Here is a 27,960-nt window from a genome sequence, read left to right on the forward strand (position 1 = left end):
CAAAAAATCCCAATTTTTCCCCCTAAAAATCCCTTTTTTTCCCTAAAAATCCCATTTTTTCCCCAAAAAATCCCTTTTTTCCCTCCCCAATAATTTGGGGCCGCTCTCCCCCAATTTGGGGGAGAATTTTTCCCTAAAAATTCCCAAATTTTCCCCAAAAAATCCCATTTTTTTTTCCCAAAAAACTCCTTTTTTCCCTAAAAATCCCAATTTTTCCACAAAAAAATACCATTTTTTTCCTCTAAAAATCTCAATTTTTCCTCTAAAAATCCCGATTTTTCCCCCAAAAAATCCCTTTTTTTTCCCTGAAAAATCTCAATTTTTCCCCAAAAATATCCCATTTTTTTCCCAAAAAATATCCCAATTTTTCCCCAAAAAATCCCTTTTTTCCCCCAAAAAATCTCAATTTTTTCCCTAAAAATCCCTTTTTTTCCCCCAAAAAAATCCCATTTTTCCCCATTTTTCCCTCCCCAATAATTTGGGGCCGCTCTCCCCCAATTTGGGGTGCCTCTGGCAGGATCTGGGGCCGTTTTTGGGGCATTTTCACTTCTTTTTGGTCTCCTTGCAGGCCACCACGTAGCGCTGGGCCACGTTGAGGGGCGGTGAGTAGCCGTCGGCGTAGGAGGTGTCCTCGAAAAGCACCGAATAGTCGTCCTGGGGCTGGAGAGGGGCACATTTGGGTCAAGTTTGGGGCATTTTGGGGCTCTTTCCCGTCGTTTTAACCCCAAAAATCCCAATTTTTCCCCCAAAAAATCCCATTTTTTTCCCCCAAAAATCTCAATTTTTCCCCTAAAAAAATCCCATTTCCCCCCAAAAAACCCCAATTTTGGAAGAGATTTGGGAAGATTTGGGGAGATTTGGGAAGATTTGGGAAGATTTGGAGGGATTTTGGGGGATTTTAGGGGGGATTTTGGGGTGGATTTGGGGGATTTTGGGCGAGTCCCAAGTAGATTTAAACCCCCCCATAGCAACAAGCTCCGTCCCTTAGCAACCCCCTTAACAACAAGCCCCGCCCCCTAGCAACCCTCCATATATGGCAACCCCTCCCTAGCAACAAGCCCCGCCCCCTAGCAACCCTCCATATATGGCAACCCCTCCCCTTAGCAACAAGCCCCGCCCCCTAGCAACCTCCTTATATGGCAACCCCTCCCTAGCAACAAGCCCCGCCCCTAACAATGCTCCATATATGGCAACCCCTCCCTAGCAACAAGCCCCGCCCCCTAGCAACGCTCCTTATATGGCAACCCTCCCTAGCAACAAGCCCCGCCCCCTAGCAACGCTCCTTATATGGCAACCCCTCCCTAGCAACAAGCCACGCCCCCTAGCAACGCCATATATGGCAACCCCTCCTTAGCAACAAGCCACACCGCTAGCAACGCTCCTTATATGGCAACCCCTCACCTTAGCAACAAGCCACGCCCCCTAGCAACCTCCTTATAAGGCAGCACTTCCCCTTAGCAACAAGCCACGCCCCCAGCAACCCACCATATATGGCAACCCCTCCCCTTAGCAACAAGCCCCGCCCCCTAGCAACCCTCCATATATGGCAACCCCTCCTTAGCAACAAGCCACGCCCCTAGCAACGCTCCATATATGGCAATCCCTCCCTAGCAACAAGCCCCGCCCCTAGCAACACTCCTTATATGGCAACCCCTCCCCTTAGCAACAAGCCCCGCCCCCTAGCAACGCTCCATATATGGCAACCCCTCCCTAGCAACAAGCCACGCCCCCTAGCAACGCTCCATATATGGCAACCCCTCCCCTTAGCAACAAGCCCCGCCCCCTAGCAACCCTCCATATATGGCAACCCCTCCTTAGCAACAAGCCACGCCCCCTAGCAACGTCATATATGGCTACCCCTCCCTAGCAACAAGCCCCGCCCCCTAGCAACACTCCTTATATGGCAACCCCTCCCCTTAGCAACAAGCCCCGCCCCCTAGCAACCCTCCATATATGGCAACCCCTCCCCTTAGCAACAAGCCCCGCCCCCTAGCAACCCTCCATATATGGCAACCCCTCCCCTTAGCAACAAGCCACGCCCCCTAGCAACCCTCCATATATGGCAACCCCTCCTTAGCAACAAGCCCCGCCCCCTAGCAACCCTCCATATATGGCAACCCCTCCCCTTAGCAACAAGCCCCGCCCCCAGCAACCCTCCATATATGGCAACCCCTCCCCTTAGCAACAAGCCACGCCCCCTAGCAACGCTCCATATATGGCAACCCCTCCCCTTAGCAACAAGCCCCGCCCCCTAGCAACCCTCCATATATGGCAACCCCTCCTTAGCAACAAGCCACGCCCCCTAGCAACGTCATATATGGCTACCCCTCCCTAGCAACAAGCCCCGCCCCCTAGCAACACTCCTTATATGGCAACCCCTCCCCTTAGCAACAAGCCCCGCCCCCTAGCAACCCTCCATATATGGCAACCCCTCCCCTTAGCAACAAGCCCCGCCCCCTAGCAACCCTCCATATATGGCAACCCCTCCCCTTAGCAACAAGCCACGCCCCCTAGCAACCCTCCATATATGGCAACCCCTCCTTAGCAACAAGCCCCGCCCCCTAGCAACCCTCCATATATGGCAACCCCTGCCCTTAGCAACAAGCCCCGCCCCCTAGCAACACTCCTTATATGGCAACCCCTGCCTAGCAACAAGCCCCACCCCCTAGCAACACTCCATATATGGCAACCCCTCCTTAGCAACAAGCCACGCCCCCTAGCAACGCCATATATGGCAACCCCTCCTTAGCAACAAGCCACACCGCTAGCAACGCTCCTTATATGGCAACCCCTCACCTTAGCAACAAGCCACGCCCCCTAGCAACCTCCTTATAAGGCAGCACTTCCCCTTAGCAACAAGCCACGCCCCCAGCAACCCACCATATATGGCAACCCCTCCCCTTAGCAACAAGCCCCGCCCCCTAGCAACCCTCCATATATGGCAACCCCTCCTTAGCAACAAGCCACGCCCCTAGCAACGCTCCATATATGGCAATCCCTCCCTAGCAACAAGCCCCGCCCCTAGCAACACTCCTTATATGGCAACCCCTCCCCTTAGCAACAAGCCCCGCCCCCTAGCAACGCTCCATATATGGCAACCCCTCCCTAGCAACAAGCCACGCCCCCTAGCAACGCTCCATATATGGCAACCCCTCCCCTTAGCAACAAGCCCCGCCCCCTAGCAACCCTCCATATATGGCAACCCCTCCTTAGCAACAAGCCACGCCCCCTAGCAACGTCATATATGGCTACCCCTCCCTAGCAACAAGCCCCGCCCCCTAGCAACACTCCTTATATGGCAACCCCTCCCCTTAGCAACAAGCCCCGCCCCCTAGCAACCCTCCATATATGGCAACCCCTCCCCTTAGCAACAAGCCACGCCCCCTAGCAACCCTCCATATATGGCAACCCCTCCTTAGCAACAAGCCCCGCCCCCTAGCAACCCTCCATATATGGCAACCCCTCCCCTTAGCAACAAGCCCCGCCCCCAGCAACCCTCCATATATGGCAACCCCTCCCCTTAGCAACAAGCCACGCCCCCTAGCAACGCTCCATATATGGCAACCCCTCCCCTTAGCAACAAGCCCCGCCCCCTAGCAACCCTCCATATATGGCAACCCCTCCTTAGCAACAAGCCACGCCCCCTAGCAACGTCATATATGGCTACCCCTCCCTAGCAACAAGCCCCGCCCCCTAGCAACACTCCTTATATGGCAACCCCTCCCCTTAGCAACAAGCCCCGCCCCCTAGCAACCCTCCATATATGGCAACCCCTCCCCTTAGCAACAAGCCCCGCCCCCTAGCAACCCTCCATATATGGCAACCCCTCCCCTTAGCAACAAGCCACGCCCCCTAGCAACCCTCCATATATGGCAACCCCTCCTTAGCAACAAGCCCCGCCCCCTAGCAACCCTCCATATATGGCAACCCCTGCCCTTAGCAACAAGCCCCGCCCCCTAGCAACACTCCTTATATGGCAACCCCTGCCTAGCAACAAGCCCCACCCCCTAGCAACACTCCATATATGGCAACCCCTCCTTAGCAACAAGCCACACCCCCTAGCAACCTCCTTATATGGCAACCCCTCCCTAGCAACAAGCCCCGCCCCCTAGCAATGCTCCTTATATGGCAACCCCTCCCCTTAGCAACAAGCCCCGCCCCCTAGCAACCCTCCATATATGGCAACCCCTCCCTAGCAACAAGCCCCGCCCCCAGCAACGCTCCATATATGGCAACCCCTCCCTAGCAACAAGCCCCGCCCCCTAGCAACACTCCTTATATGGCAATCCTTCCCCTTAGCAACAAGCCACGCCCCCTAGCAACCCTCCATATATGGCAACCCTCCCTAGCAACAAGCCCCGCCCCCTAGCAACGCCATATATGGCTACCCCTCCCTAGCAACAAGCCCCGCCCCTAGCAACCCTCCATATATGGCAACCCCTCCCTAGCAACAAGCCCCGCCCCTAGCAACCCTCCATATATGGCAATCCTTCCCCTTAGCAACAAGCCACGCCCCCTAGCAATGCTCCTTATATGGCAACCCCTCCCTAGCAACAAGCCCCGCCCCCAGCAACACTCCTTATATGGCAACCCCTCCCCTTAGCAACAAGCCCCGCCCCTAGCAACCCTCCATATATGGCAACCCCTCCCTAGCAACAAGCCCCGCCCCCTAGCAATGCTCCATATATGGCAACCCCTCCCTAGCAACAAGCCCCGCCCCCTAGCAACACTCCTTATATGGCAACCCTCCCTAGCAACAAGCCCCGCCCCCAGCAACGCTCCATATATGGCAACCCCTCCCTAGCAACAAGCCCCGCCCCCTAGCAACACTCCTTATATGGCAACCCCTCCCTAGCAACAAGCCCCGCCCCCAGCAACGCTCCATATATGGCAACCCCTCCCCTTAGCAACAAGCCCCGCCCCCTAGCAACGCTCCATATATGGCAACCCCTCCCTAGCAACAAGCCCCGCCCCTAGCAACCCTCCATATATGGCAATCCTTCCCCTTAGCAACAAGCCACGCCCCCTAGCAACCCTCCATATATGGCAACCCTCCCTAGCAACAAGCCCCGCCCCCTAGCAACGCCATATATGGCTACCCCTCCCTAGCAACAAGCCCCGCCCCTAGCAACCCTCCATATATGGCAACCCCTCCCTAGCAACAAGCCCTGCCCCCTAGCAACGCTCCATATATGGCAACCCCTGCCTAGCAACAAGCCACGCCCCCTAGCAACACTCCATATATGGCAACCCCTCCCTAGCAACAAGCCACGCCCCCTAGCAACGCTCCTTATATGGCAACCCCGCCTTAGCAACAAGCCCCGCCCCCTAGCAACCCTCCATATATGGCAACCCCTCCCCTTAGCAACAAGCCACGCCCCCTAGCAACGCTCCATATATGGCAACCCCTCCCCTTAGCAACAAGCCCCGCCCCCTAGCAACCTCCATATATGGCAACCCCTCCCCTTAGCAACAAGCCCCGCCCCTAGCAACGCTCCATATATGGCAACCCCTCCCCTTAGCAACAAGCCCCGCCCCCTAGCAACCTCCTTATATGGCAACCCCTCCCCTTAGCAACCAGCCCCGCCCCCTAGCAATGCTCCTTATATGGCAACCCTCCCTAGCAACAAGCCCCGCCCCCTAGCAACCCTCCATATATGGCAACCCCTCCCTAGCAACAAACCCCGCCCCCTAGCAACCCTCCATATATGGCAACCCCTCCCTAGCAACAAACCCCGCCCCCTCGCAACACTCCTTATATGGCAACCCCTCCCTAGCAACAAGCCCCGCCCCCTAGCAACCCTCCATATATGGCAACCCCTCCGTAGCAACAAACCCCGCCCCCTCGCAACACTCCTTATATGGCAACCCCTCCCTAGCAACAAGCCACGCCCCCTAGCAACGCTCCATATATGGCAACCCCTCCCCTTAGCAACAAGCCCCGCCCCCTAGCAACCCTCCATATATGGCAACCCCTCCCCTTAGCAACAAGCCACGCCCCCTAGCAACCCTCCATATATGGCAACCCCTCCCCTTAGCAACAAGCCACGCCCCCTAGCAACCCTCCATATATGGCAACCCCTCCCTAGCAACAAGCCCCGCCCCCTAGCAACGCTCCATATATGGCAACCCCTCCCTAGCAACAAGCCCCGCCCCCTAGCAACACTCCTTATATGGCAACCCCTCCCTTAGCAACAAGCCACGCCCCCTAGCAACACTCCTTATATGGCAACCCCTCCCCTTAGCAACAAGCCCCGCCCCCTAGCAACCCTCCTTATATGGCAACCCCTCCCTAGCAACAAGCCCCGCCCCCTAGCAACACTCCTTATATGGCAACCCCTCCCCTTAGCAACAAGCCCCGCCCCCTAGCAACCCTCCATATATGGCAACCCCTCCTTAGCAACAAGCCACGCCCCTAGCAACGCTCCATATATGGCAACCCCTCCCCTTAGCAACAAGCCCCGCTCCCTAGCAACCTCGTTATATGGCAAAACCTCCCTAGCAACAAGCCACGCCCCCTAGCAACGCTCCATATATGGCAACCCCTCCCCTTAGGAACAAGCCACGCCCCCTAGCAACCCTCCATATATGGCAACCCTCCCTAGCAACAAGCCCCGCCCCCTAGCAACCCTCCATATATGGCAACCCCTCCCCTTAGCAACAAGCCCCGCCCCCTAGCAATGCTCCTTATATGGCAACCCTCCCTAGCAACAAGCCCCGCCCCCTAGCAACCCTCCATATATGGCAACCCCTCCCTAGCAACAAGCCACGCCCCCTAGAAACACTCCTTATATGGCAACACCTCCCCTTAGCAACAAGCCACGCCCCCTAGCAACCCTCCATATATGGCAACCCCTCCTTAGCAACAAGCCCCGCCCCCAGCAACACTCCATATATGGCAACCCCTCCCCTTAGCAACAAGCCACGCCCCCTAGCAACCCTCCATATATGGCAACCCCTCCCTAGAAACAAGCCCCGCCCCCTAGCAACCCTCCATATATGGCAACCCCTCCTTAGCAACAAGCCCCGCCCCCAGCAACACTCCATATATGGCAACCCCTCCTTAGCAACAAGCCACGCCCCCTAGCAATGCTCCATATATGGCAACCCCTCCTTAGCAACAAGCCACGCCCCCTAGCAACCCTCCATATATGGCAACCCCTCCCTAGCAACAAGCCCCGCCCCCTAGCAACCCTCCATATATGGCAACCCCTCCTTAGCAACAAGCCCCGCCCCCTAGCAACGCTCCTTATATGGCAACCCCTCCCCTTAGCAACAAGCCCCGCCCCCTAGCAACCCTCCATATATGGCAACCCCTCCCCTTAGCAACAAGCCACGCCCCCTAGCAACCCTCCATATATGGCAACCTATCCCTAGCAACAAGCCCTGCCCCCAGCAACCCTCCATATATGGCAACCCCTCCCTAGCAACAAGCCCCGCCCCCTAGCAACGCTCCATATATGGCAACCCCTCCCCTTAGCAACAAGCCACGCCCCCTAGCAACGCCATATATGGCTACCCCTCCCTAGCAACAAGCCCCGCCCTAGCAACACTCCTTATATGGTAACCCCCCCCCTTAGCAACAAGCCCCGCCCCCTAGCAACCCTCCATATATGGCAACCCCTCCCTAGCAACAAGCCACGCCCCCTAGCAACCCTCCTTATATGGCAACCCCTCCCCTTAGCAACAAGCCCCGCCCCCTAGCAACCCTCCATATATGGCAACCCCTCCCTAGCAACAAGCCACGCCCCCTAGCAACCCTCCATATATGGCAACCCCTCCTTAGCAACAAGCCCCGCCCCCTAGCAACCCTCCATATATGGCAACCCCTCCCCTTAGCAACAAGCCCCGCCCCCTAGCAACACTTCTTATATGGCAACCCCTCCCCTTAGCAACAAGCCCCGCCCCTAGCAACCCTCCATATATGGCAACCCCTCCCTAGCAACAAGCCCCGCCCCCTAGCAACGCTCCATATATGGCAACCCCTCCCTAGCAACAAGCCCCGCCCCCTAGCAACACTCCTTATATGGCAACCCCTCCCCTTAGCAACAAGCCCCGCCCCCTAGCAACGCTCCATATATGGCAACCCCTCCCTAGCAACAAGCCCCGCCCCCTAGCAACCCTCCATATATGGCAACCCCTCCCCTTAGCAACAAGCCACACCCCCTAGCAACCTCCTTATAAGGCAGCACCTCCCCTTAGCAACAAGCCCCGCCCCCTAGCAACACTCCTTATATGGCAACCCCTGCCTAGCAACAAGCCCCGCCCCTAGCAACGCTCCTTATATGGCAACCCCTGCCTAGCAACAAGCCCCGCCCCTAGCAACGCTCCATATATGGCAACCCCTCCTTAGCAACAAGCCCCGCCCCCTAGCAACCCTCCATATATGGCAACCCCTCCCCTTAGCAACAAGCCCCGCCCCCTAGCAACACTCCTTATATGGCAACCCCTGCCTAGCAACAAGCCCCGCCCCTAGCAACGCTCCTTATATGGCAACCCCTGCCTAGCAACAAGCCCCGCCCCCTAGCAACCCTCCATATATGGCAACCCCTCCCTAGCAACAAGCCCCGCCCCCTAGCAACGCTCCATATATGGCAACCCCTCCCTAGCAACAAACCCCGCCCCTAGCAACCTCCTTATAAGGCAGCACCTCCCCTTAGCAACAAGCCCCGCCCCCTAGCAACGCTCCATATATGGCAACCCTCCCTAGCAACAAGCCACGCCCCCTAGCAACGCTCCTTATATGGCAACCCCTCCTTAGCAACAAGCCACACCCCCTAGCAACCCCCTTATATGGCAGCACCTCCCTAGCAACAAGCCCCGCCCCCTAGCAACGCTCCATATATGGCAATCCCTCCCTAGCAACAAGCCCCGCCCCCTAGCAACACTCCATATATGGCAACCCCTCCCCTTAGCAACAAGCCCCGCCCCTAGCAACCTCCTTATATGGCAACCCCTCCCTAGCAACAAGCCCCGCCCCTAACAACGCTCCATATATGGCTACCCCTCCCTAGCAACAAGCCACGCCCCGTAGCAACCCTCCTTATATGGCAACCCTCCCTAGCAACAAGCCCCGCCCCCTAGCAACGCTCCTTATATGGCAACCCCTCCCTAGCAACAAGCCACGCCCCCTAGCAACGCCATATATGGCTACCCCTCCCTAGCAACAAGCCCCGCCCTAGCAACACTCCTTATATGGTAACCCCTCCCCTTAGCAACAAGCCCCGCCCCCTAGCAACCCTCCATATATGGCAACCCCTCCCTAGCAACAAGCCACGCCCCCTAGCAACCCTCCATATATGGCAACCCCTCCTTAGCAACAAGCCCCGCCCCCTAGCAACCCTCCATATATGGCAACCCCTCCCCTTAGCAACAAGCCCCGCCCCCTAGCAACGCTCCATATATGGCAATCCCTCCCTAGCAACAAGCCCCGCCCCCAGCAACACTCCTTATATGGCAACCCCTCCCTAGCAACAAGCCCCGCCCCCTAGCAACACTCCTTATATGGCAACCCCTCCTTAGCAACAAGCCACACCCCCTAGCAACCTCCTTATAAGGCAGCACCTCCCCTTAGCAACAAGCCACGCCCCCTAGCAACGCTCCATATATGGCAGCACCTCCCTAGCAACAAGCCCCGCCCCCAGCAACACTCCTTATATGGCAACCCCTCCCCTTAGCAACAAGCCCCGCCCCCTAGCAACCCTCCATATATGGCAACCCCTCCTTAGCAACAAGCCCTGCCCCCTAGCAACCATCCATATTTGGCAACCCCTCCCTAGCAACAAGCCACGCCCCCTAGCAACACTCCTTATATGGCAACCCCTCCCTAGCAACAAGCCACGCCCCTAGCAATGCCATATCTGGCTACCCCTCCCTAGCAACAAGCCCCGCCCCTAGCAACCCTCCATATATGGCAACCCCTCCTTAGCAACAAGCCACGCCCCCTAGCAACGCTCCATATATGGCAACCCCTCCCTAGCAACAAGCCCCGCCCCCTAGCAACCCTCCATATATGGCAACCCCTCCCTAGCAACAAGCCCCGCCCCCTAGCAACCCCCTCACGGCGCGCACGGCGCCCCCTACCGGAGCCAACCTTTCCCCCGCCCTCCCTCCCGCCTCAAAAAAACCCTTCATTTCCGAAGGAATTTTTGAGGCGTTTTCTCGGGATTTTGGGTCCGATACTCACGCGCTGAGGCGGGGCGTGGATGAGGGCCCGGTAGAAGCAGGTGGTTTGCGGATAAAGGGCCAGGACCAGCTGATCCTTGTGGAAAAGAGCCTCGGGATCCGTCTCCGGGTTGGTTTTCCATTGGGGCAGGGGGATGATGCGGCGGCGGCTCAGCGTGTGGCGCCTGGGAGGGCGTGAGGGGAAAGGTGCCCCCGAAAAGGGGATTTGGGGGGGGGTTCGAGGGATTTTGGGGAGGTTTTAGGGGATTTGGGGAGGTTTTGAGGGGATTTGGGGGAAGATTGGGAAGATTTGGGGAGGTTTGAGGGGATTTTTGGGGCGGTTTCGGGAGGTTTGAGGGGATTTGGGGAAGTTCTGAGGGGATTTGGGGGAAGATTGGGAAGATCTGGGGAGGTTTCAGGGAATTTTTGGGAGGTTTAAGGGGATTTGGGGAGGTTTTGAGGGGATTTATGTGGCGTTTTGGGGAGGTTTGAGGGGATTTGGGGAAGTTTTGAGGGGATTTGAGGAGGTTTGGGGGAAGATTGGAATGATTTGGGGAGGTTTCAAGGGATTTTTGGGAGGTTTGAGGGGATTTGGGGAAGTTTTGAGGGGATTTGGGGGAAGATTGGGAAGATTTGGGGAGGTTTCAGGGGGGTTTGGGGAAGTTCGAGGGGATTTTTGTGGCGTTTTCGGGAGGTTTGAGGGGATTTGGGGAGGTTTTGAGGGGATTTGGGGATTTTGGGGGAAGATTGGAAAGATTTGGGGAGGTTTGAGGGGATTTGGGGAGGTTTTGAGGGGATTTGGGGGAAGATTGGGAAGATTTGGGGAGGTTTGAGGGGATTTTTGGGAGGTTTGAGGGGATTTTTGTGGCGTTTTGGGGAGGTTTCAGGGGATTTGGGGAAGTTCTGGGGGGATTTGGGGAGGCTTTGAGGGGATTTGGGGAGGTTTGAGGGGACCATTGGAAAGATTTGGGGAGGTTTCAAGGGGGTTTTGGGGAGGTTTGAGGGGATTTTTGGGAGGTTTGAGGGGATTTTTGTGGTGGTTTCGGGAGGTTTGAGGGGATTTGGGGAAGTTCTGAGGGGATTTGGGGAGGTTTGAGGGGATTTGGGGAGGTTTGGGGGACGATTGGAAAGATTTAGGGAGGTTTCAAGGGATTTTTGGGAGGTTTGAGGGGACTTAGGGAAGTTTTGAGGGGATTTGGGGAAGTTCTGAGGGGATTTGGGGAAGTTTGGGGGAAGAATTGAAAGATTTGGGGGGGTTCAAGGGATTTTGGGGAGGTTTTGAGGGGATTTGGGGGAAGATTGGGAAGATTTGGGGAGGTTTGAGGGAGTTTTTGGGAGGTTTGAGGGGATTTTTGTGGCATCTTCAGGAGGTTTGAGGGGATTTGGGGAAGTTCTGAGGGGATTTGGGGATTTTGGGGGAAGACTGGAAAGATCTGGGGAGATTTCAAGGGATTTTTGGGAGGTTTGAGGGGACTTAGGGAAGTTTTGAGGGGATTTGGGCAAGTTTGGGGGAAGAATTGAAAGATTTGGGGGGGTTCAAGGGATTTTGGGGAGGTTTGAGGGGATTTGGGGAGGTTTTGAGGGGATTTGGGGAGGTTTGGGGGAAGATTGGAAAGATTTGGGGAGGTTAAAGAAATTTTTGGGAGGTTTGAGAGGATTTGGGGAGGTTTTGAGGGGATTTGGGGGAAGATTGGGAAGATTTGGGGAGGCTTCAGGGGGGTTTTGGGGAGGTTTGAGGGGATTTTTGGGAGGTTTGGAGGAGATTTGGGGAGGTTTTGAGGGGATTTGGGGAGGTTTGGGGGACAATTGGAAAGATTTGGGGAGGTTTCAAGGGATTTTTGGGAGGTTTGAGGGGATTTGGGGAAGTTCTGAGGGGATTTGGGGAAGTTTGGGGGAAGAATTGAAAGATTTGGGGGGGTTCAAGGGATTTTGGGGAGGTTTTGAGGGGATTTGGGGGAAGATTGGGAAGATTTGGGGAGGTTTGAGGGAGTTTTTGGGAGGTTTGAGGGGATTTTTGTGGCATCTTCAGGAGGTTTGAGGGGATTTGGGGAAGTTCTGAGGGGATTTGGGGATTTTGGGGGAAGACTGGAAAGATCTGGGGAGATTTCAAGGGATTTTTGGGAGGTTTGAGGGGACTTAGGGAAGTTTTGAGGGGATTTGGGGAAGTTTGGGGGAAGAATTGAAAGATTTGGGGGGGTTCAAGGGATTTTGGGGAGGTTTGAGGGGATTTGGGGAGGTTTTGAGGGGATTTGGGGAGGTTTGGGGGAAGATTGGAAAGATTTGGGGAGGTTAAAGAAATTTTTGGGAGGTTTGAGAGGATTTGGGGAGGTTTTGAGGGGATTTGGGGGAAGATTGGGAAGATTTGGGGAGGCTTCAGGGGGGTTTTGGGGAGGTTTGAGGGGATTTTTGGGAGGTTTGGAGGAGATTTGGGGAGGTTTTGAGGGGATTTGGGGAGGTTTGAGGGGATTTGGGGAGGTTTGGGGGACCATTGGAAAGATTTAGGGAGGTTTCAAGGGATTTTTGGGAGGTTTGAGGGGACTTAGGGAAGTTTTGAGGGGATTTGGGGAAGTTCTGAGGGGATTTGGGGAAGTTCTGAGGGGATTTGGGGAAGTTTGGGGGAAGAATTGAAAGATTTGGGGGGGTTCAAGGGATTTTGGGGAGGTTTGAGGGGATTTGGGGAGGTTTTGAGGGGATTTGGGATTTTGGGGGAAGACTGGAAAGATTTGGGGAGGTTAAAGAAATTTTTGGGAGGTTTGAGGGGATTTGGGGAGGTTTTGAGGGGATTTGGGGGAAGATTGGAAAGATTTGGGGAGGTTTCAAGGGATTTTTGGGAGGTTTGAGGGGATTTTTGTGGCGTTTTGGGGAGGTTTCAGGGGATTTGGGGAAGTTCTGGGGGGATTTGGGGAGGCTTTGAGGGGATTTGGGGAGGTTTGAGGGGACCATTGGAAAGATTTGGGGAGGTTTCAAGGGGGTTTTGGGGAGGTTTGAGGGGATTTTTGGGAGGTTTGAGGGGATTTTTGTGGTGGTTTCGGGAGGTTTGAGGGGATTTGGGGAAGTTCTGAGGGGATTTGGGGAGGTTTGAGGGGATTTGGGGAGGTTTGGGGGACGATTGGAAAGATTTAGGGAGGTTTCAAGGGATTTTTGGGAGGTTTGAGGGGACTTAGGGAAGTTTTGAGGGGATTTGGGGAAGTTCTGAGGGGATTTGGGGAAGTTTGGGGGAAGAATTGAAAGATTTGGGGGGGTTCAAGGGATTTTGGGGAGGTTTGAAGGGATTTGGGGAGGTTTTGAGGGGATTTGGGGGAAGATTGCGAAGATTTGGGGGGGTTTCAGGGGGGTTTTGGGAGGTTTGAGGGGATTTTTGGGAGGTTTGGAGGAGATTTGGGGAGGTTTTGAGGGGATTTGGGGAGGTTTGGGGGACAATTGGAAAGATTTGGGGAGGTTTCAAGGGATTTTTGGGAGGTTTGAGGGGATTTGGGGAAGTTCTGAGGGGATTTGGGGAAGTTTGGGGGAAGAATTGAAAGATTTGGGGGGGTTCAAGGGATTTTGGGGAGGTTTTGAGGGGATTTGGGGGAAGATTGGGAAGATTTGGGGAGGTTTGAGGGAGTTTTTGGGAGGTTTGAGGGGATTTTTGTGGCATCTTCAGGAGGTTTGAGGGGATTTGGGGAAGTTCTGAGGGGATTTGGGGAGGTTTGAGGGAAGACTGGGAAAATTTGGGGAGGTTTCAAGGGATTTTTGGGAGGTTTGAGGGGATTTGGGGAAGTTTTGAGGGGATTTGGGGATTTTGGGGGAAGACTGGAAATATTTGGGGAGGTTAAAGGGATTTTTGGGAGGTTTGAGGGGATTTTTGGGGCGGTTTCGGGAGGTTTGAGGGGATTTGGGGAGGTTTTGAGGGAATTTGGGGGAAGATTGGGAAGATTTGGGGAGGTTTGAGGGAGTTTTTGGGAGGTTTGAGGGGATTTTTGTGGCATCTTCAGGAGGTTTGAGGGGATTTGGGGAAGTTCTGAGGGGATTTGGGGATTTTGGGGGAAGACTGGAAAGATCTGGGGAGATTTCAAGGGATTTTTGGGAGGTTTGAGGGGACTTAGGGAAGTTTTGAGGGGATTTGGGGAAGTTTGGGGGAAGAATTGAAAGATTTGGGGGGGTTCAAGGGATTTTGGGGAGGTTTGAGGGGATTTGGGGAGGTTTTGAGGGGATTTGGGGAGGTTTGGGGGAAGATTGGAAAGATTTGGGGAGGTTAAAGAAATTTTTGGGAGGTTTGAGAGGATTTGGGGAGGTTTTGAGGGGATTTGGGGGAAGATTGGGAAGATTTGGGGAGGCTTCAGGGGGGTTTTGGGGAGGTTTGAGGGGATTTTTGGGAGGTTTGGAGGAGATTTGGGGAGGTTTTGAGGGGATTTGGGGAGGTTTGAGGGGATTTGGGGAGGTTTGGGGGACCATTGGAAAGATTTAGGGAGGTTTCAAGGGATTTTTGGGAGGTTTGAGGGGACTTAGGGAAGTTTTGAGGGGATTTGGGGAAGTTCTGAGGGGATTTGGGGAAGTTTGGGGGAAGAATTGAAAGATTTGGGGGGGTTCAAGGGATTTTGGGGAGGTTTGAGGGGATTTGGGGAGGTTTTGAGGGGATTTGGGATTTTGGGGGAAGACTGGAAAGATTTGGGGAGGTTAAAGAAATTTTTGGGAGGTTTGAGGGGATTTGGGGAGGTTTTGAGGGGATTTGGGGGAAGATTGGAAAGATTTGGGGAGGTTTCAAGGGATTTTTGGGAGGTTTGAGGGGATTTGGGGAGGTTTTGAGGGGATTTGAGGAGGTTTGGAGGAGATTTGGGGAGGTTTTGAGGGGATTTGGGATTTTGGGGGAAGACTGGAAAGATTTGGGGAAGTTTAAGGGGATTTTTGGGAGGTTTTAAGGGATTTTTGTGGCGTTTTCGGGAGGTTTGAGGGGATTTGGGGAAGTTCTGAGGGGATTTGGGGATTTTGGGGGAAGACTGGAAAGATTTGGGGAGGTTTTAATAGGTTTTTGAGGGGATTTTGGGGAATTTGGAGGGGTTTAAGGTGATTTTGGGAGGATCTGGGAAGGTTTAAGAGGATTTTGGGGTGAATTGGGGAGGTTTGGGGAAACTTGGGGAGGTTTAAGGGGATTTTTGGACAACACAGGGAAGATTTGGGGAGGTTTCGAGGGGAATTTGGGCAGCTTTAAAAGCATTTGAGGGAATATTCCCCCAATTTAGGGCACTTTTGGGGGAGGATTTGGGGAAACTTTTAAGGCTCATTTAAGTGCATTTTGGGGGCATTTTACACCGAATTCCAGATTTTTCCTTTGCCTCACTCACTCCTTCCCCTCCTCATCGATATCATCCACTTCATACCTGTGGGGGAAACCACCCAAAATTCACCGTTTTTCCCCCCGTTTCGAGGCCGAGAAAAAAAAAAAAAAAAAAAAATCCCCCCCCAAAAAAGGAAGAATTTTTTGGGGTCAAAAAGAGGGGAATTTGGGGGCTGCTCACTCACTTGTTGGCGGCGTGGCTGTAGCTGACCACCTCAGCCAGGATCCACTGCTCGTCCCCTTCCAGGGCCTTGACCCTGGCGGCCACTTTGTCGCCGGGTTTGGCCACGTAGTCGCCGGCCGCCGGCACCGCCCCGCACAGGGGAGGGGGTCTGGGGGAGGTCGAAACAATTCCTGAACCCCCCCCCCAAAAAATCCCCCTTGGTTTTACCTCTAAATTAAAATATTTTTATATTTTTACTCTGATTTTTACTCTGATTTTTACTCTGATTTTTACTCTGATTTTTACTCTGATTTTTACTCTGATTTTTACTGATTTTTACTGATTTTCACTCTGATTTTTACTCTGATTTTTACTCTGATTTTTACTCTGATTTTTATTCTGAAAATGTCATTTTTTTTTGCACGAAAATGGCTTGCTTTTGCTTCAAACCGCTGGGTTTTACCTTGAAATTGTTGGTTTTCGGGAATGAAATCGCTCGGTTTAGCCCCGAAATTGGAAGTTTTGCTCCCAAATGGCTCGGTTCTAGCTGAGGATGACTCATTTTTACCCGAAAGTTGCTCATTTCTACCTCAAAATCATCAATTTTACCTCAAAATCATCTATTTTACCTCAAAATCATCCATTTCAACCTCAAAATCATCTATTTTTACCTCAAAATCATCAATTTTACCTCAAACCATCTGTTTCTACCTCAAAATCATTTATTTTACCCCAGAATTATCTATTTTATCCCAAAACCATCCATTTCTACCTCAAAATCATCTATTTTATCTCAAAATCATCTGTTTCTATCTCAAAATCATTTATTTTACCCCAAATAATCCATTTCTACCTCAAAATCATTTATTTTACCCCAAAATTATCTATTTTATCCCAAAATCATCCGTTTTTACCTAAAAATCAACCATTTTACCTCAAAATCATCCATTTCAACCTCAAAATCATTTATTTTATCTCAAAATCATCTATTTTTACCTCAAAATCATCAGTTTTACCTCAAATCATCCGTTTCTACCTCAAAATCATTTATTTTAACCTAAAATCATCTATTTTATCCCAAAATCATCTATTTCTACCTCAAAATCATCAATTTTACCCTAAATCATCCATTTCTACCTCAAAATCCTTTATTTTTCCCCAAAATCATCCATTTCTACCTCAAAAAATACTATTTTACCTCAAAACCTCAATTTCTACCCCAAAATCATTTATTTTACCTCAAAATCATTTATTTTACCTCAAAAGCATCCGTTTCTACCTCAAAATCATCAATTTTCCCCCAAAATCCTCCATTTCTACCTCAAAATCAACTATTTTTACCTCAAAATTATTTATTTTACCCCAAAATCATCCATTTCTACCTCAAAATCATCTATTTTACCCCAAAATCCTGTATTTCTACCCCAAAACCAACTATTTTACCCCAAAATCATCCATTTCACCCCAAAATTACCCATTTCTACTGCAAAAATGGCTTCATTTTAACCCAAAATTGCTTATTTTTAACCCAAATTACCCAAGGAGGCACCAATACTCAAATTCCCCTTTTGTTCCTCCCAATTTTCCCCCTTTTTCCCTCCAAAATCCCTCTTTTTCCCCCAAAATCCCCCCATTTTTCCCCCAAAATCCCCCCAAACTCTCATTATTCCCTCAAAGCCCCATTTTTCCCTCATTTTTCCTCACTTGTCCCCCCATTTTTCCTCACTTTCCCCTCATTTTTCCTCACTTTCCCCTCATTTTTCCTCACTTTTCCCCAGGTTTCCCCATCCACAGCGGCAGTGCCACCGGCACCCTCAAATCCCCCCTTTTCCCTCCAAAATCCCACTTTTTCCCCAAAAAATCCCCCATTTTTTCCCCCCAAACCCTCATTATTCCCTCAAATTCCCATTTTCCCCTCAAATTCCCACTTTTTCTCTCATTCTTCCTCACTTTTCCCCTCATTTTCCCTCACTTTTCCCCGGGTTTCCCAATCCACAGCGGCAGCACCATCGGCACCCTCAAATCCCCCCTTTTCCCTCCAAAATCCCTCTTTTTCCCCAAAAAATCCCCCATTTTTTCCCCCCAAACCCTCGTTATTCCCTCAAATTCCCATTTTCCCCTCATTTTTCCCTCATTTTCCCTCACTTTTCCCCTCATTTTTCCTCACTTTTCCCCAGCTTTCCCCATCCACAGCGGCAGCACCATCGGCACCCTCAAATCCCCCCTTTTCCTTCCAAAATCCCACTTTTTCCCTAAAAATCCCCCCATTTTTCCCCAAAAAATCTCCCAAACGTTCATTATTCCTTCAAATTCCCACTTTTCCCCTCATTTTTCCTCACTTTTCCCCTCATTTTCCCTCACTTTTCCCCAGCTTTCCCCATCCACAGCGGCAGCACCATTGGCACCCTCAAATCCACCCTTTTCCTTCCAAAATCCCCCCTTTTTCCCCCACAAATCCCCCTTTTTTCCCCTCAAAACCCCCCCAAACCCTCATTATTCCCTCAAATTCCCATTTTCCCCTCAAATTCCCACTTTTCCCCTCATTTTTCCTCACTTTTCCCCTCATTTTTCCTCACTTTTCCCCAGCTTTCCCCATCCACAGCGGCAGCGTCATCGGCACCCTCAAATCCCCCCTTTTCCTTCCAAAATCCCTCTTTTTCCCCAAAAAACCCCCATTTTTTCCCCCCAAACCCTCATTATTCCCTCAAATTCCCATTTTCCCCTCATTTTTCCTCACTTTTCCCCTCATTTTCCCTCACTTTTCCCCAGCTTTCCCCATCCACAGCGGCAGCACCATCGGCACCCTCAAATCCCCCCTTTTCTTTCCAAAATCCCACTTTTTCCCCAAAAAATCCCCCATTTTTTCCCCCCAAACCCTCATTATTCCCTCAAATTCCCATTTTCCCCCCATTTTTCCTCACTTTTCCCCTCATTTTTCCTCACTTTTCCCCAGCTTTCCCCATCCACAGTGGCAGCACCATCGGCACCCTCAAATCCCCCCTTTTCCTTCCAAAATCCCACTTTTTCCCCAAAAAATCCCCCATTTTTTCCCCCCAAACCCTCATTATTCCCTCAAATTCCCATTTTCCCCTCATTTTCCCTCACTTTTCCCCAGGTTTCCCCATCCACAGCGGCAGCGTCATCGGCACCCTCAAATCCCCCCTTTTCCCTCCAAAATCCCACTTTTTCCCCAAAAAATCCCCCATTTTTTCCCCCCAAACCCTCATTATTCCCTCAAATTCCCATTTTCCCCTCAAATTCCCACTTTTTCTCTCATTCTTCCTCACTTTTCCCCTCATTTTCCCTCACTTTTCCCCGGGTTTCCCAATCCACAGCGGCAGCACCATCGGCACCCTCAAATCCCCCCTTTTCCCTCCAAAATCCCTCTTTTTCCCCAAAAAATCCCCCATTTTTTCCCCCCAAACCCTCGTTATTCCCTCAAATTCCCATTTTCCCCTCATTTTTCCCTCATTTTCCCTCACTTTTCCCCTCATTTTTCCTCACTTTTCCCCAGCTTTCCCCATCCACAGCGGCAGCGTCATCGGCACCCTCAAATCCCCCCTTTTCCTTCCAAAATCCCACTTTTTCCCTAAAAATCCCCCCATTTTTCCCCAAAAAATCTCCCAAACGTTCATTATTCCTTCAAATTCCCACTTTTCCCCTCATTTTTCCTCACTTTTCCCCTCATTTTCCCTCACTTTTCCCCAGCTTTCCCCATCCACAGCGGCAGCACCATTGGCACCCTCAAATCCACCCTTTTCCTTCCAAAATCCCCCCTTTTTCCCCCACAAATCCCCCTTTTTTCCCCTCAAAACCCCCCCAAACCCTCATTATTCCCTCAAATTCCCATTTTCCCCTCAAATTCCCACTTTTCCCCTCATTTTTCCTCACTTTTCCCCTCATTTTTCCTCACTTTTCCCCAGCTTTCCCCATCCACAGCGGCAGCATCATCGGCACCCTCAAATCCCCCCTTTTCCTTCCAAAATCTCCCCTTTTTCCCCAAAAAATCCCCCATTTTTTCCCCCCAAACCCTCGTTATTCCCTCAAATTCCCATTTTCCCCTCAAATTCCCACTTTTCCCCTCATTTTTCCTCACTTTTCCCCAGCTTTCCCCATCCACAACGGCAGCATCATCGGCACCCTCAAATCCCCCCTTTTCCTTCCAAAATCCCTCTTTTTCCCTAAAAATCCCCCCATTTTTCCCCAAAAAAATCTCCCAAACGTTCATTATTCCTTCAAATTCCCACTTTTCCCATCATTTTTCCTCACTTTTCCCCCCATTTTCCCTCACTTCTCCCCAGGTTTCCCCATCCACAGCGGCAGCGTCATCGGCACCCTCAAATCCCCCCTTTTCCTTCCAAAATCCCACTTTTTCCCTAAAAATCCCCCCATTTTTCCCCAAAAAATCTCCCACACGTTCATTATTCCTTCAAATTCCCACTTTTCCCCTCATTTTTCCTCACTTTTCCCCTCATTTTCCCTCACTTTTCCCCAGCTTTCCCCATCCACAGCGGCAGCACCATTGGCACCCTCAAATCCACCCTTTTCCTTCCAAAATCCCCCCTTTTTCCCCCACAAATCCCCCTTTTTTCCCCTCAAAACCCCCCCAAACCCTCATTATTCCCTCAAATTCCCATTTTCCCCTCAAATTCCCACTTTTCCCCTCATTTTTCCTCACTTTTCCCCTCATTTTTCCTCACTTTTCCCCAGCTTTCCCCATCCACAGCGGCAGCATCATCGGCACCCTCAAATCCCCCCTTTTCCTTCCAAAATCTCCCCTTTTTCCCCAAAAAATCCCCCATTTTTTCCCCCCAAACCCTCGTTATTCCCTCAAATTCCCATTTTCCCCTCAAATTCCCACTTTTCCCCTCATTTTTCCTCACTTTTCCCCAGCTTTCCCCATCCACAACGGCAGCATCATCGGCACCCTCAAATCCCCCCTTTTCCTTCCAAAATCCCTCTTTTTCCCTAAAAATCCCCCCATTTTTCCCCAAAAAAATCTCCCAAACGTTCATTATTCCTTCAAATTCCCACTTTTCCCATCATTTTTCCTCACTTTTCCCCCCATTTTCCCTCACTTCTCCCCAGGTTTCCCCATCCACAGCGGCAGCGTCATCGGCACCCTCAAATCCCCCCTTTTCCTTCCAAAATCCCCCCTTTTTCCCCCAAAATCCTTATTCATCCCTCCCCAAACCCTCGTTATTCCCTCAAATTCCCATTTTCCCCTCAAATTCCCACTTTTCCCCTCATTTTTCCTCACTTTTCCCCTCATTTTCCCTCACTTTTCCCCAGCTTTCCCCATCCACAGCGGCAGCATCATCGGCACCCTCAAATCCCCCCTTTTCCTTCCAAAATCCCACTTTTTCCCCCACAAAGCCCCCCATTTTTCCCCCAAAAATCCCCCAAACCCTCATTATTCCCTCAAATTCCCACTTTTCCCCTCATTTTTCCTCACTTTTCCCCTCATTTTCCCTCACTTCTCCCCGGGTTTCCCCATCCACAGCGGCAGCGTCATCGGCACCCTCAAATCCCCCCTTTTCCTTCCAAAATCTCCCCTTTTTCCCCAAAAAAACCCCCATTTTTTCTCCCCAAACCCTCATTATTCCCTCAAATTCCCATTTTTCCCTCATTTTTCCTCACTTTTCCCCTCATTTTTCCTCACTTTCCCCTCATTTTTCCTCACTTTTCCCCAGGTTTCCCCATCCACAGCGGCAGCGTCATCGGCACCCTCAAATCCCCCCTTTTCCTTCCAAAATCCCTGTTTTTTCCCTAAAAATCCCCCCTTTGTCCCCCAAAATCCTTATTCATCCCTCCCCAAACCCTCGTTATTCCCTCAAATTCCCATTTTCCCCTCATTTTTCCTCACTTTTCCCCTCATTTTCCCTCACTTTTCCCCAGCTTTCCCCATCCACAGCGGCAGTGCCACCGGCACCCTCAAATCCCCCCTTTTCCTTCCAAAATCCCACTTTTTCCCCCACAAATCCCCCCATTTTTCCCCCAAAATCCCCCCCAAACTCTCATTATTCCCTCAAATTCCCACTTTTCCCCCCGTTTTTCCTCACTTTTTCCCTCATTTTTCCTCACTTTTCCCCCCATTTTCCCTCACTTTTCCCCAGCTTTCCCCATCCACAGCGGCAGCACCATCGGCACCCTCAAATCCCCCCTTTTCCTTCCAAAATCCCTCTTTTTCCCCCACAAATCCCCCTTTTTTCCCCTCAAAACCCCCCCAAACCCTCATTATTCCCTCAAATTCCCACTTTTCCCCTCAAATTCCCACTTTTCCCCTCATTTTTCCTCACTTTTCCTCTCATTTTCCCTCACTTCTCCCCAGCTTTCCCCATCCACAACGGCAGCGTCATCGGCACCCTCAAATCCCCCCTTTTCCCTCCAAAATCCCACTTTTTCCCCAAAAAATCCCCCATTTTTTCCCCCCAAACCCTCATTATTCCCTCAAATTCCCATTTTCCCCTCAAATTCCCACTTTTCCCCTCATTTTTCCTCACTTTTCCCCTCATTTTCCCTCACTTTTCCCCAGCTTTCCCCATCCACAACGGCAGCGCCATCGGCACCCTCAAATCCCCCCTTTTCCTTCCAAAATCCCACTTTTTTCCCTAAAAATCCCCCCTTTTTCCCCCAAAATCCCCCAAACCCTCATTATTCCCTCCAATTCCCATTTTTCCCCTCATTTTTCCTCACTTTTCCCCTCATTTTTCCTCACTTTTCCCCGGGTTTCCCCATCCACAACAGCAGCGCCATCGGCACCCTCAAATCCCCCCTTTTCCTTCCAAAATCCCTCTTTTTCCCTAAAAATCCCCCCATTTTTCCCCAAAAAAATCTCCCAAACGTTCATTATTCCTTCAAATTCCCACTTTTCCCCTCATTTTTCCTCACTTTTCCCCTCATTTTCCCTCACTTTTCCCCGGGTTTCCCCATCCACAGCGGCAGCACCATCGGCACCCTCAAATCCCCCCTTTTCCTTCCAAAATCCCTCTTTTTCCCCCACAAATCCCCCTTTTTTCCCCTCAAAACCCCCCCAAACCTTCATTATTCCCTCAAATTCCCACTTTTCCCCTCAAATTCCCACTTTTCCCCTCATTTTTCCTCACTTTTCCTCTCATTTTCCCTCACTTCTCCCCAGCTTTCCCCATCCACAACGGCAGCGTCATCGGCACCCTCAAATCCCCCCTTTTCCCTCCAAAATCCCACTTTTTCCCCAAAAAATCCCCCATTTTTTCCCCCCAAACCCTCATTATTCCCTCAAATTCCCATTTTTCCCTCATTTTTCCTCACTTTTCCCCTCATTTTTCCTCACTTTTCCCCTCATTTTTCCTCACTTCTCCCCAGCTTTCCCCATCCACAGCGGCAGCACCATCGGCACCCTCAAATCCCCCCTTTTCCTTCCAAAATCCCTGTTTTTTCCCTAAAAATCCCCCCTTTGTCCCCCAAAATCCTTATTCATCCCTCCCCAAACCCTCGTTATTCCCTCAAATTCCCATTTTCCCCTCATTTTTCCTCACTTTTCCCCTCATTTTCCCTCACTTTTCCCCGGGTTTCCCCATCCACAGCGGCAGCACCATCGGCACCCTCAAATCCCCCCTTTTCCTTCCAAAATCCCACTTTTTCCCCCACAAATCCCCCTTTTTTCCCCTCAAAACCCCCCCAAACCCTCATTATTCCCTCCAATTCCCATTTTCCCCTCATTTTCCCTCACTTTTCCCCTCATTTTTCCTCACTTTTCCCCGGGTTTCCCGATCCACAGCGGCAGCGTCATCGCCGACTGCTGCAGCAGCGTCATCAGCACCCCCCTCCTCATCGTCTTCCTGGGCGGCTCCGCCTCGCTGTAGATCCCGGCGATTTTTGCCGCTGGAATCAAAACATTTGAAACAACCGAAAAAAAAAAAATCAATAAAAACTCCCCGATCCCCTCAAAATCCCGATGGATTTTGGTGGAATTTTGAGGGATTTGAAGCTTTTCCCGCCTTTCCCCCCCCCGCCCCCACAGCCCGGTGTGAGGGGAGCGTGGCCGCAGCGCCCCCTGGCGGCCGTACCGATGCGGCGCTCCTCCAGCAGGGATTTGATCTCGGCGATTTTATCCAAGGCTCTCCTGAGGACGCTGAGGGGATTAAAAAAACACGGGGAAAAAGGTAAAAATTGGGGGGAAAAAATGGAATTTGGAAAGCGGAGGGAAAAAGGGGGGGTTTTGAGGGGAGGGGGTGGGGGTTTGGGGTGAAAAAGGGGAGTTTTGGGGGCGGAGAAAGGGGGGGGGGAAGGAGATTTTGAGGAGAAAATAGCGGGGAGTTGTGAGGGAAAAGGAGGGAATTGTGAGGGAAAAGGGGAGATTTGGGGAGAAAAAGGGGGGATTTGGGAGGTAAAGGGGGGGTTTTGGGGGGTAAAGGAGGAATTTGAGGGGGAAAAGTGGAAATTGGAGGGGATAAAGCAGAAATTCGAGAGAAAAAAGAATCTTGAGGGGGGAAAATGGAAATTTGAGGGGGAAAAGCAGAAATTTGAGAGAAAAAGCAGAATCTTGAGGGGGAAAAATGGAAATTTGAAGGGGAAAAGTAGAAATCTGAGCGGGAAAAGAGGAAATTTTCAGGGGGAAAAGTGGAATTTTGATGGGAAAAACAGAAATTTGAGGGGAAAGCAAGAATTTTGAAGGAAAACCAGCAATTCTGAGGGGAAAATGGAGAGTTTTGAGAGAAAACCAGGGAGTTTTGAAGGAAAAGGGGGGAATTTGGGAGAAAAAGCAGAAATTTGAAGTGAAAAAGAAATCTGATGGGGAAAAGGGAAAAATTAGCAGGGAAAAAGTGGAAATCTGAGGGGGAGAAACAAAAATCTGAGGGGAAAAAACAGAAATTTGAGGGGAAAAAGCAAAAATCTGAGGGGGAAAACTAGAAATCTGAGGGGAAAAGCAGAAATCTGAGGGGGAAAAGTGAAAATCTGAGGGGAAAAAGTGGGAATTTGAAGGGATAAAATGGGAATGTGGGGAAATAAAGCAAGAACTTGAGGGAAAAAGTGGAAATTGGAGAGGAAAACCAAATTTGAGATGGAAAAGTGGAAATCTGAGGGGGAAAAAAGGAAAAATTAGCAGAGAAAAAGTGGAAATCTGAGGGGGAAAAGCAGAAATCTGAGGGGGAAAAGAAATTTGAGGGGAAAAAGCAAAAATCTGAGGGGGAGAAGTGGAAATCTGAGGGGAAAAAGTGGGAATTTGAAGGGAAAAAAGTGGGAATTTGAAGGGATAAAGTGGGAATGTGGGGAAATAAAGCAAGAATTTGAGGGGGAAAATGGAAATTAGAGAGGAAAAAGAAATTTGACATGGAAAAGTGGAAATCTGAGGGGGAAAAAAGGAAAAATTAGCAGGGAAAAAGTGGAAATCTGAGGGGAAAAAGTGGAAATCTGAGAGGGAAATGTGGAAATCTGAGGGGAAAAGTAGAAATTTAAGGGGAAAAAGGAAAAATTAGCAGGGCAAAAGTGGAAATCTGAGGGGCAAAAGCAGGAATTTGAGGAGAAAAGTGGAAATTTGAGGGGAAAAAGGAAAAATTAGCAGGAAAAAAGTGGAAATCTGAGGGGAAAAAGTGGAAACCTGAGAGAAAAAAGTGGAAATTTAAGGAGAAAAAGGGAAAATTAGCAGGGAAAAAGTGGAAATCAGAGGGGGAAAAGCAGAAATCTGAGAGGAAAAAGTAGAAATTTAAGGGGAAAAAGGAAAAATTAGCAGGGCAAAAGTGGGAATCTGAGGGGAAAAAGTGGAAATGTGAGGGGGGAAAAGCAGAAATCTGAGGGAAAAAGTGGAAATTTAAGGGAAAAAAGGAAAAATTAGCAGGGAAAAAGTGGAAATCTGAGGGGAAAAAGCGGAAATCTGAGGGGGGAAAAGCAGGAATTTGAGGAGAAAACTGGAAGTTTGAGGGGAAAAAGCGGAAATTTGAGGAGAAAAAGGAAAAATTAGCAGGAAAAAAGTGGAAATCTGAGGGGAAAAGTGGAAATCTGAGGGGAAAAAGTGGAAATTTAAGGGGAAAAAGGGAAAATTAGCGGGGAAAAAGGGAAAATTAGCAGGGAAAAAGTGGAAATCTGAGGGGAAAAGTGGAAATCTGAGGGGAAAAAGTAGAAATTTAAGGGGAAAAGCGAAAATTAGCAGGGAAAAAGTGGAAATCTGAGGGAGAAAAGTGGAAACCTGAGGGAAAAAGTGGAAATTTAAGGGGAAAAAGGGAAAATTAGCAGGGCAAAAGTGGAAATCTGAGGGGAAAAGTGGAAATCTGAGGGGAAAAAGTAGAAATTTAAGGGGAAAAAGGGAAAATTAGCAGGGGAAAAGTGGGGATCTGAGAAGGAAAAGTGGAAACCTGAGGGAAAAAAGTAGAAATTTAAGGGGAAAAGGGAAAATTAGCAGGGCAAAAGTGGAAATCTGAGGGGAAAAGTGGAAATCTGAGGGGAAAAAGTAGAAATTTAAGGGGAAAAGCGAAAATTAGCAGGGAAAAAGTGGAAATCTGAGGGAGAAAAGTGGAAACCTGAGGGAAAAAGTGGAAATTTAAGGGGAAAAAGGGAAAATTAGCAGGGAAAAAGTGGAAATCTGAGGGGAAAAAGTAAAAATTTAAGGGGAAAAAGGGAAAATTAGCAGGGAAAAAGTGGAAATCTGAGGGGGAAAAGTGGAAATCTGAGGGGAAAGAGCAGAAATTGGGGGAATGCCGGGGTTTTTTTGGGATTTAAGACCGGAATTCCAGACTCACTTGCACTCGGCCTCGGCGTCGGCCTTGGCTGTGGTGTAGAGCCCGCGGAGCTTGGTGCGGTAATAGGGGGAGACTGGGGGGGTCCCGGGGGGTGAGGGGGGCCCCAAAACCCCCCGAAATCCCCCCAAAATTCCCCCCAAATCCCGGGATTTTACTTTTGTTCTCCGTCTGCATCCGCTCGTGCGTCTTCTGGATGTTCACCAGGTTGTGCTCGCTGCGGGAGCGCTCCTCCTGAGGGGGGGGAAAAGTTGGGGGAAAAAACCGGGAAATTGGGTCAAAAAGGAGGCCAAAATGGGGGAAAATGAGGAAAAAAAGGGGGGGGAATGGAGAAAAGAAGGAGGAGATTGGTGGGAAATGGGGGGAAAAAAGGGGGAAAATTGGAGTTTGGGGTTAATAATGGGGGATTTATGAGGGGAAAATGGGAAATTTGGGGGGGAAAAGGGAGAAAAATGGGATTTGAGGGGATGAGTATGGATTTTGGGGGGAAAAGGGAGAAAGATGGGAAATTTGGGGGGGAAAAGGGAGAAAAATGGGATTTGGGGGGATGAATATGGATTTTGGGGGGGGAAGGGAGAAAAATGGGAAATTTGGGGGGGAAAAGGGAGAAAAATGGGATTTGGGGGGATGAATATGGATTTTGGGGGGAAAGGGAGAAAGATGGGAAATTTGGGGGGGAAAAGGGAGAAAAATGGGATTTGGGGGAGTGAATATGGGTTTTGGGGGGGAAATTGGAGGTTGGAGTTAATAAAGAAGGATTTAGGGGGATAAAAGAAGGATTTGGGGAGTATAAATAGGAGTTTAGGGGGGAAGGGCATTTTGAGGGGATAACGCGGGAAAAGGGGTTTTGGGGGGGGAAAGAGGATTGGAAATAAAGAGTAAATTGGCAGGTTTGGAGCAGAAATGGGTGGGTTTGGACAGAATGGGTGATTTGGGGGTGAAAATGAGCAATTTTAAGGCAAAATGGGTGATTTCGGGGGCAAAAATGAGCGATTTCGGGGGCAGAAATTGGCGATTTGAGAGTGAAGGGGGTGGGTTTGAAGTAGAAATGGGTGATTTGGGGGCACAAATGGGAGATTTTAAGGAGAAATGAAGGTTTGGGGGCAGAAAGAGTTGAATGTGGGATACAAGCCAGCGATTTTGTGCTAAAAACCACCCGTTTTAAGATAAAATCGGTGATTTCCGCGGTAACTGGGTGGCGATGGGGTCGAAATGGGGAATTTGGAGGGGCTCATGAGCGCGAAACGGGGGCTCCGTGAGGGGATATGGGGAAGGGGGAAATAGCAGGATCGCTGAGGAGAAAGGGAGGAAAAGCGGAGGAAACGGGGATCGGTGAGGGGAAAATGGGGAGTCCTGAGAGGGAACGGGGGATCCTAAAGGGAAACGCGGCATCCCAACCCCCCCGAAAACGCGGTACCTGCGTCTGTTTAATGAGCTGGTGCAGCTCCCCCAGCAGCTCCGCGATGCGCGAATCCGCCGAGACCAGCGCCATGACGGGAGAACGGAACGGAGGGGAAGGAGGAGGGCGGGGCAAAATGGCGGCGGCTCCTGAGGGGACCCGCGGGAGGAAAGGCGGGAGGGAGGGCGGGACAAAATGGCGGCGGCGC

The 27,960-nt window shown here is 50.8% G+C and overlaps 1 protein-coding gene across 1 annotated transcript; it reads right to left on the reverse strand.

Moving 5' to 3' along the window:
- Positions 1-436: 436 nt before the first annotated feature.
- SGF29 (SAGA complex associated factor 29) lies at positions 437-27,921 on the reverse strand. The gene is made up of 9 exons (XM_068998842.1): positions 27,771-27,921; positions 26,512-26,587; positions 26,357-26,429; positions 23,690-23,754; positions 23,375-23,504; positions 15,664-15,810; positions 15,486-15,521; positions 10,187-10,349; positions 437-660 (listed from the first exon to the last, which is right to left on the reverse strand). The coding sequence occupies exons 1-9, from the start codon at positions 27,843-27,845 to the stop codon at positions 544-546; spliced, it is 882 nt and encodes a 293-aa protein (XP_068854943.1). The 5' UTR covers positions 27,846-27,921; the 3' UTR covers positions 437-543.
- Positions 27,922-27,960: the final 39 nt, after the last annotated feature.

The sequence above is a fragment of the Aphelocoma coerulescens genome, unplaced genomic scaffold (genome assembly GCF_041296385.1).
Source record: "Aphelocoma coerulescens isolate FSJ_1873_10779 unplaced genomic scaffold, UR_Acoe_1.0 HiC_scaffold_181, whole genome shotgun sequence".
In the NCBI taxonomy this organism is placed as follows: Eukaryota; Metazoa; Chordata; class Aves; order Passeriformes; family Corvidae; genus Aphelocoma; species Aphelocoma coerulescens.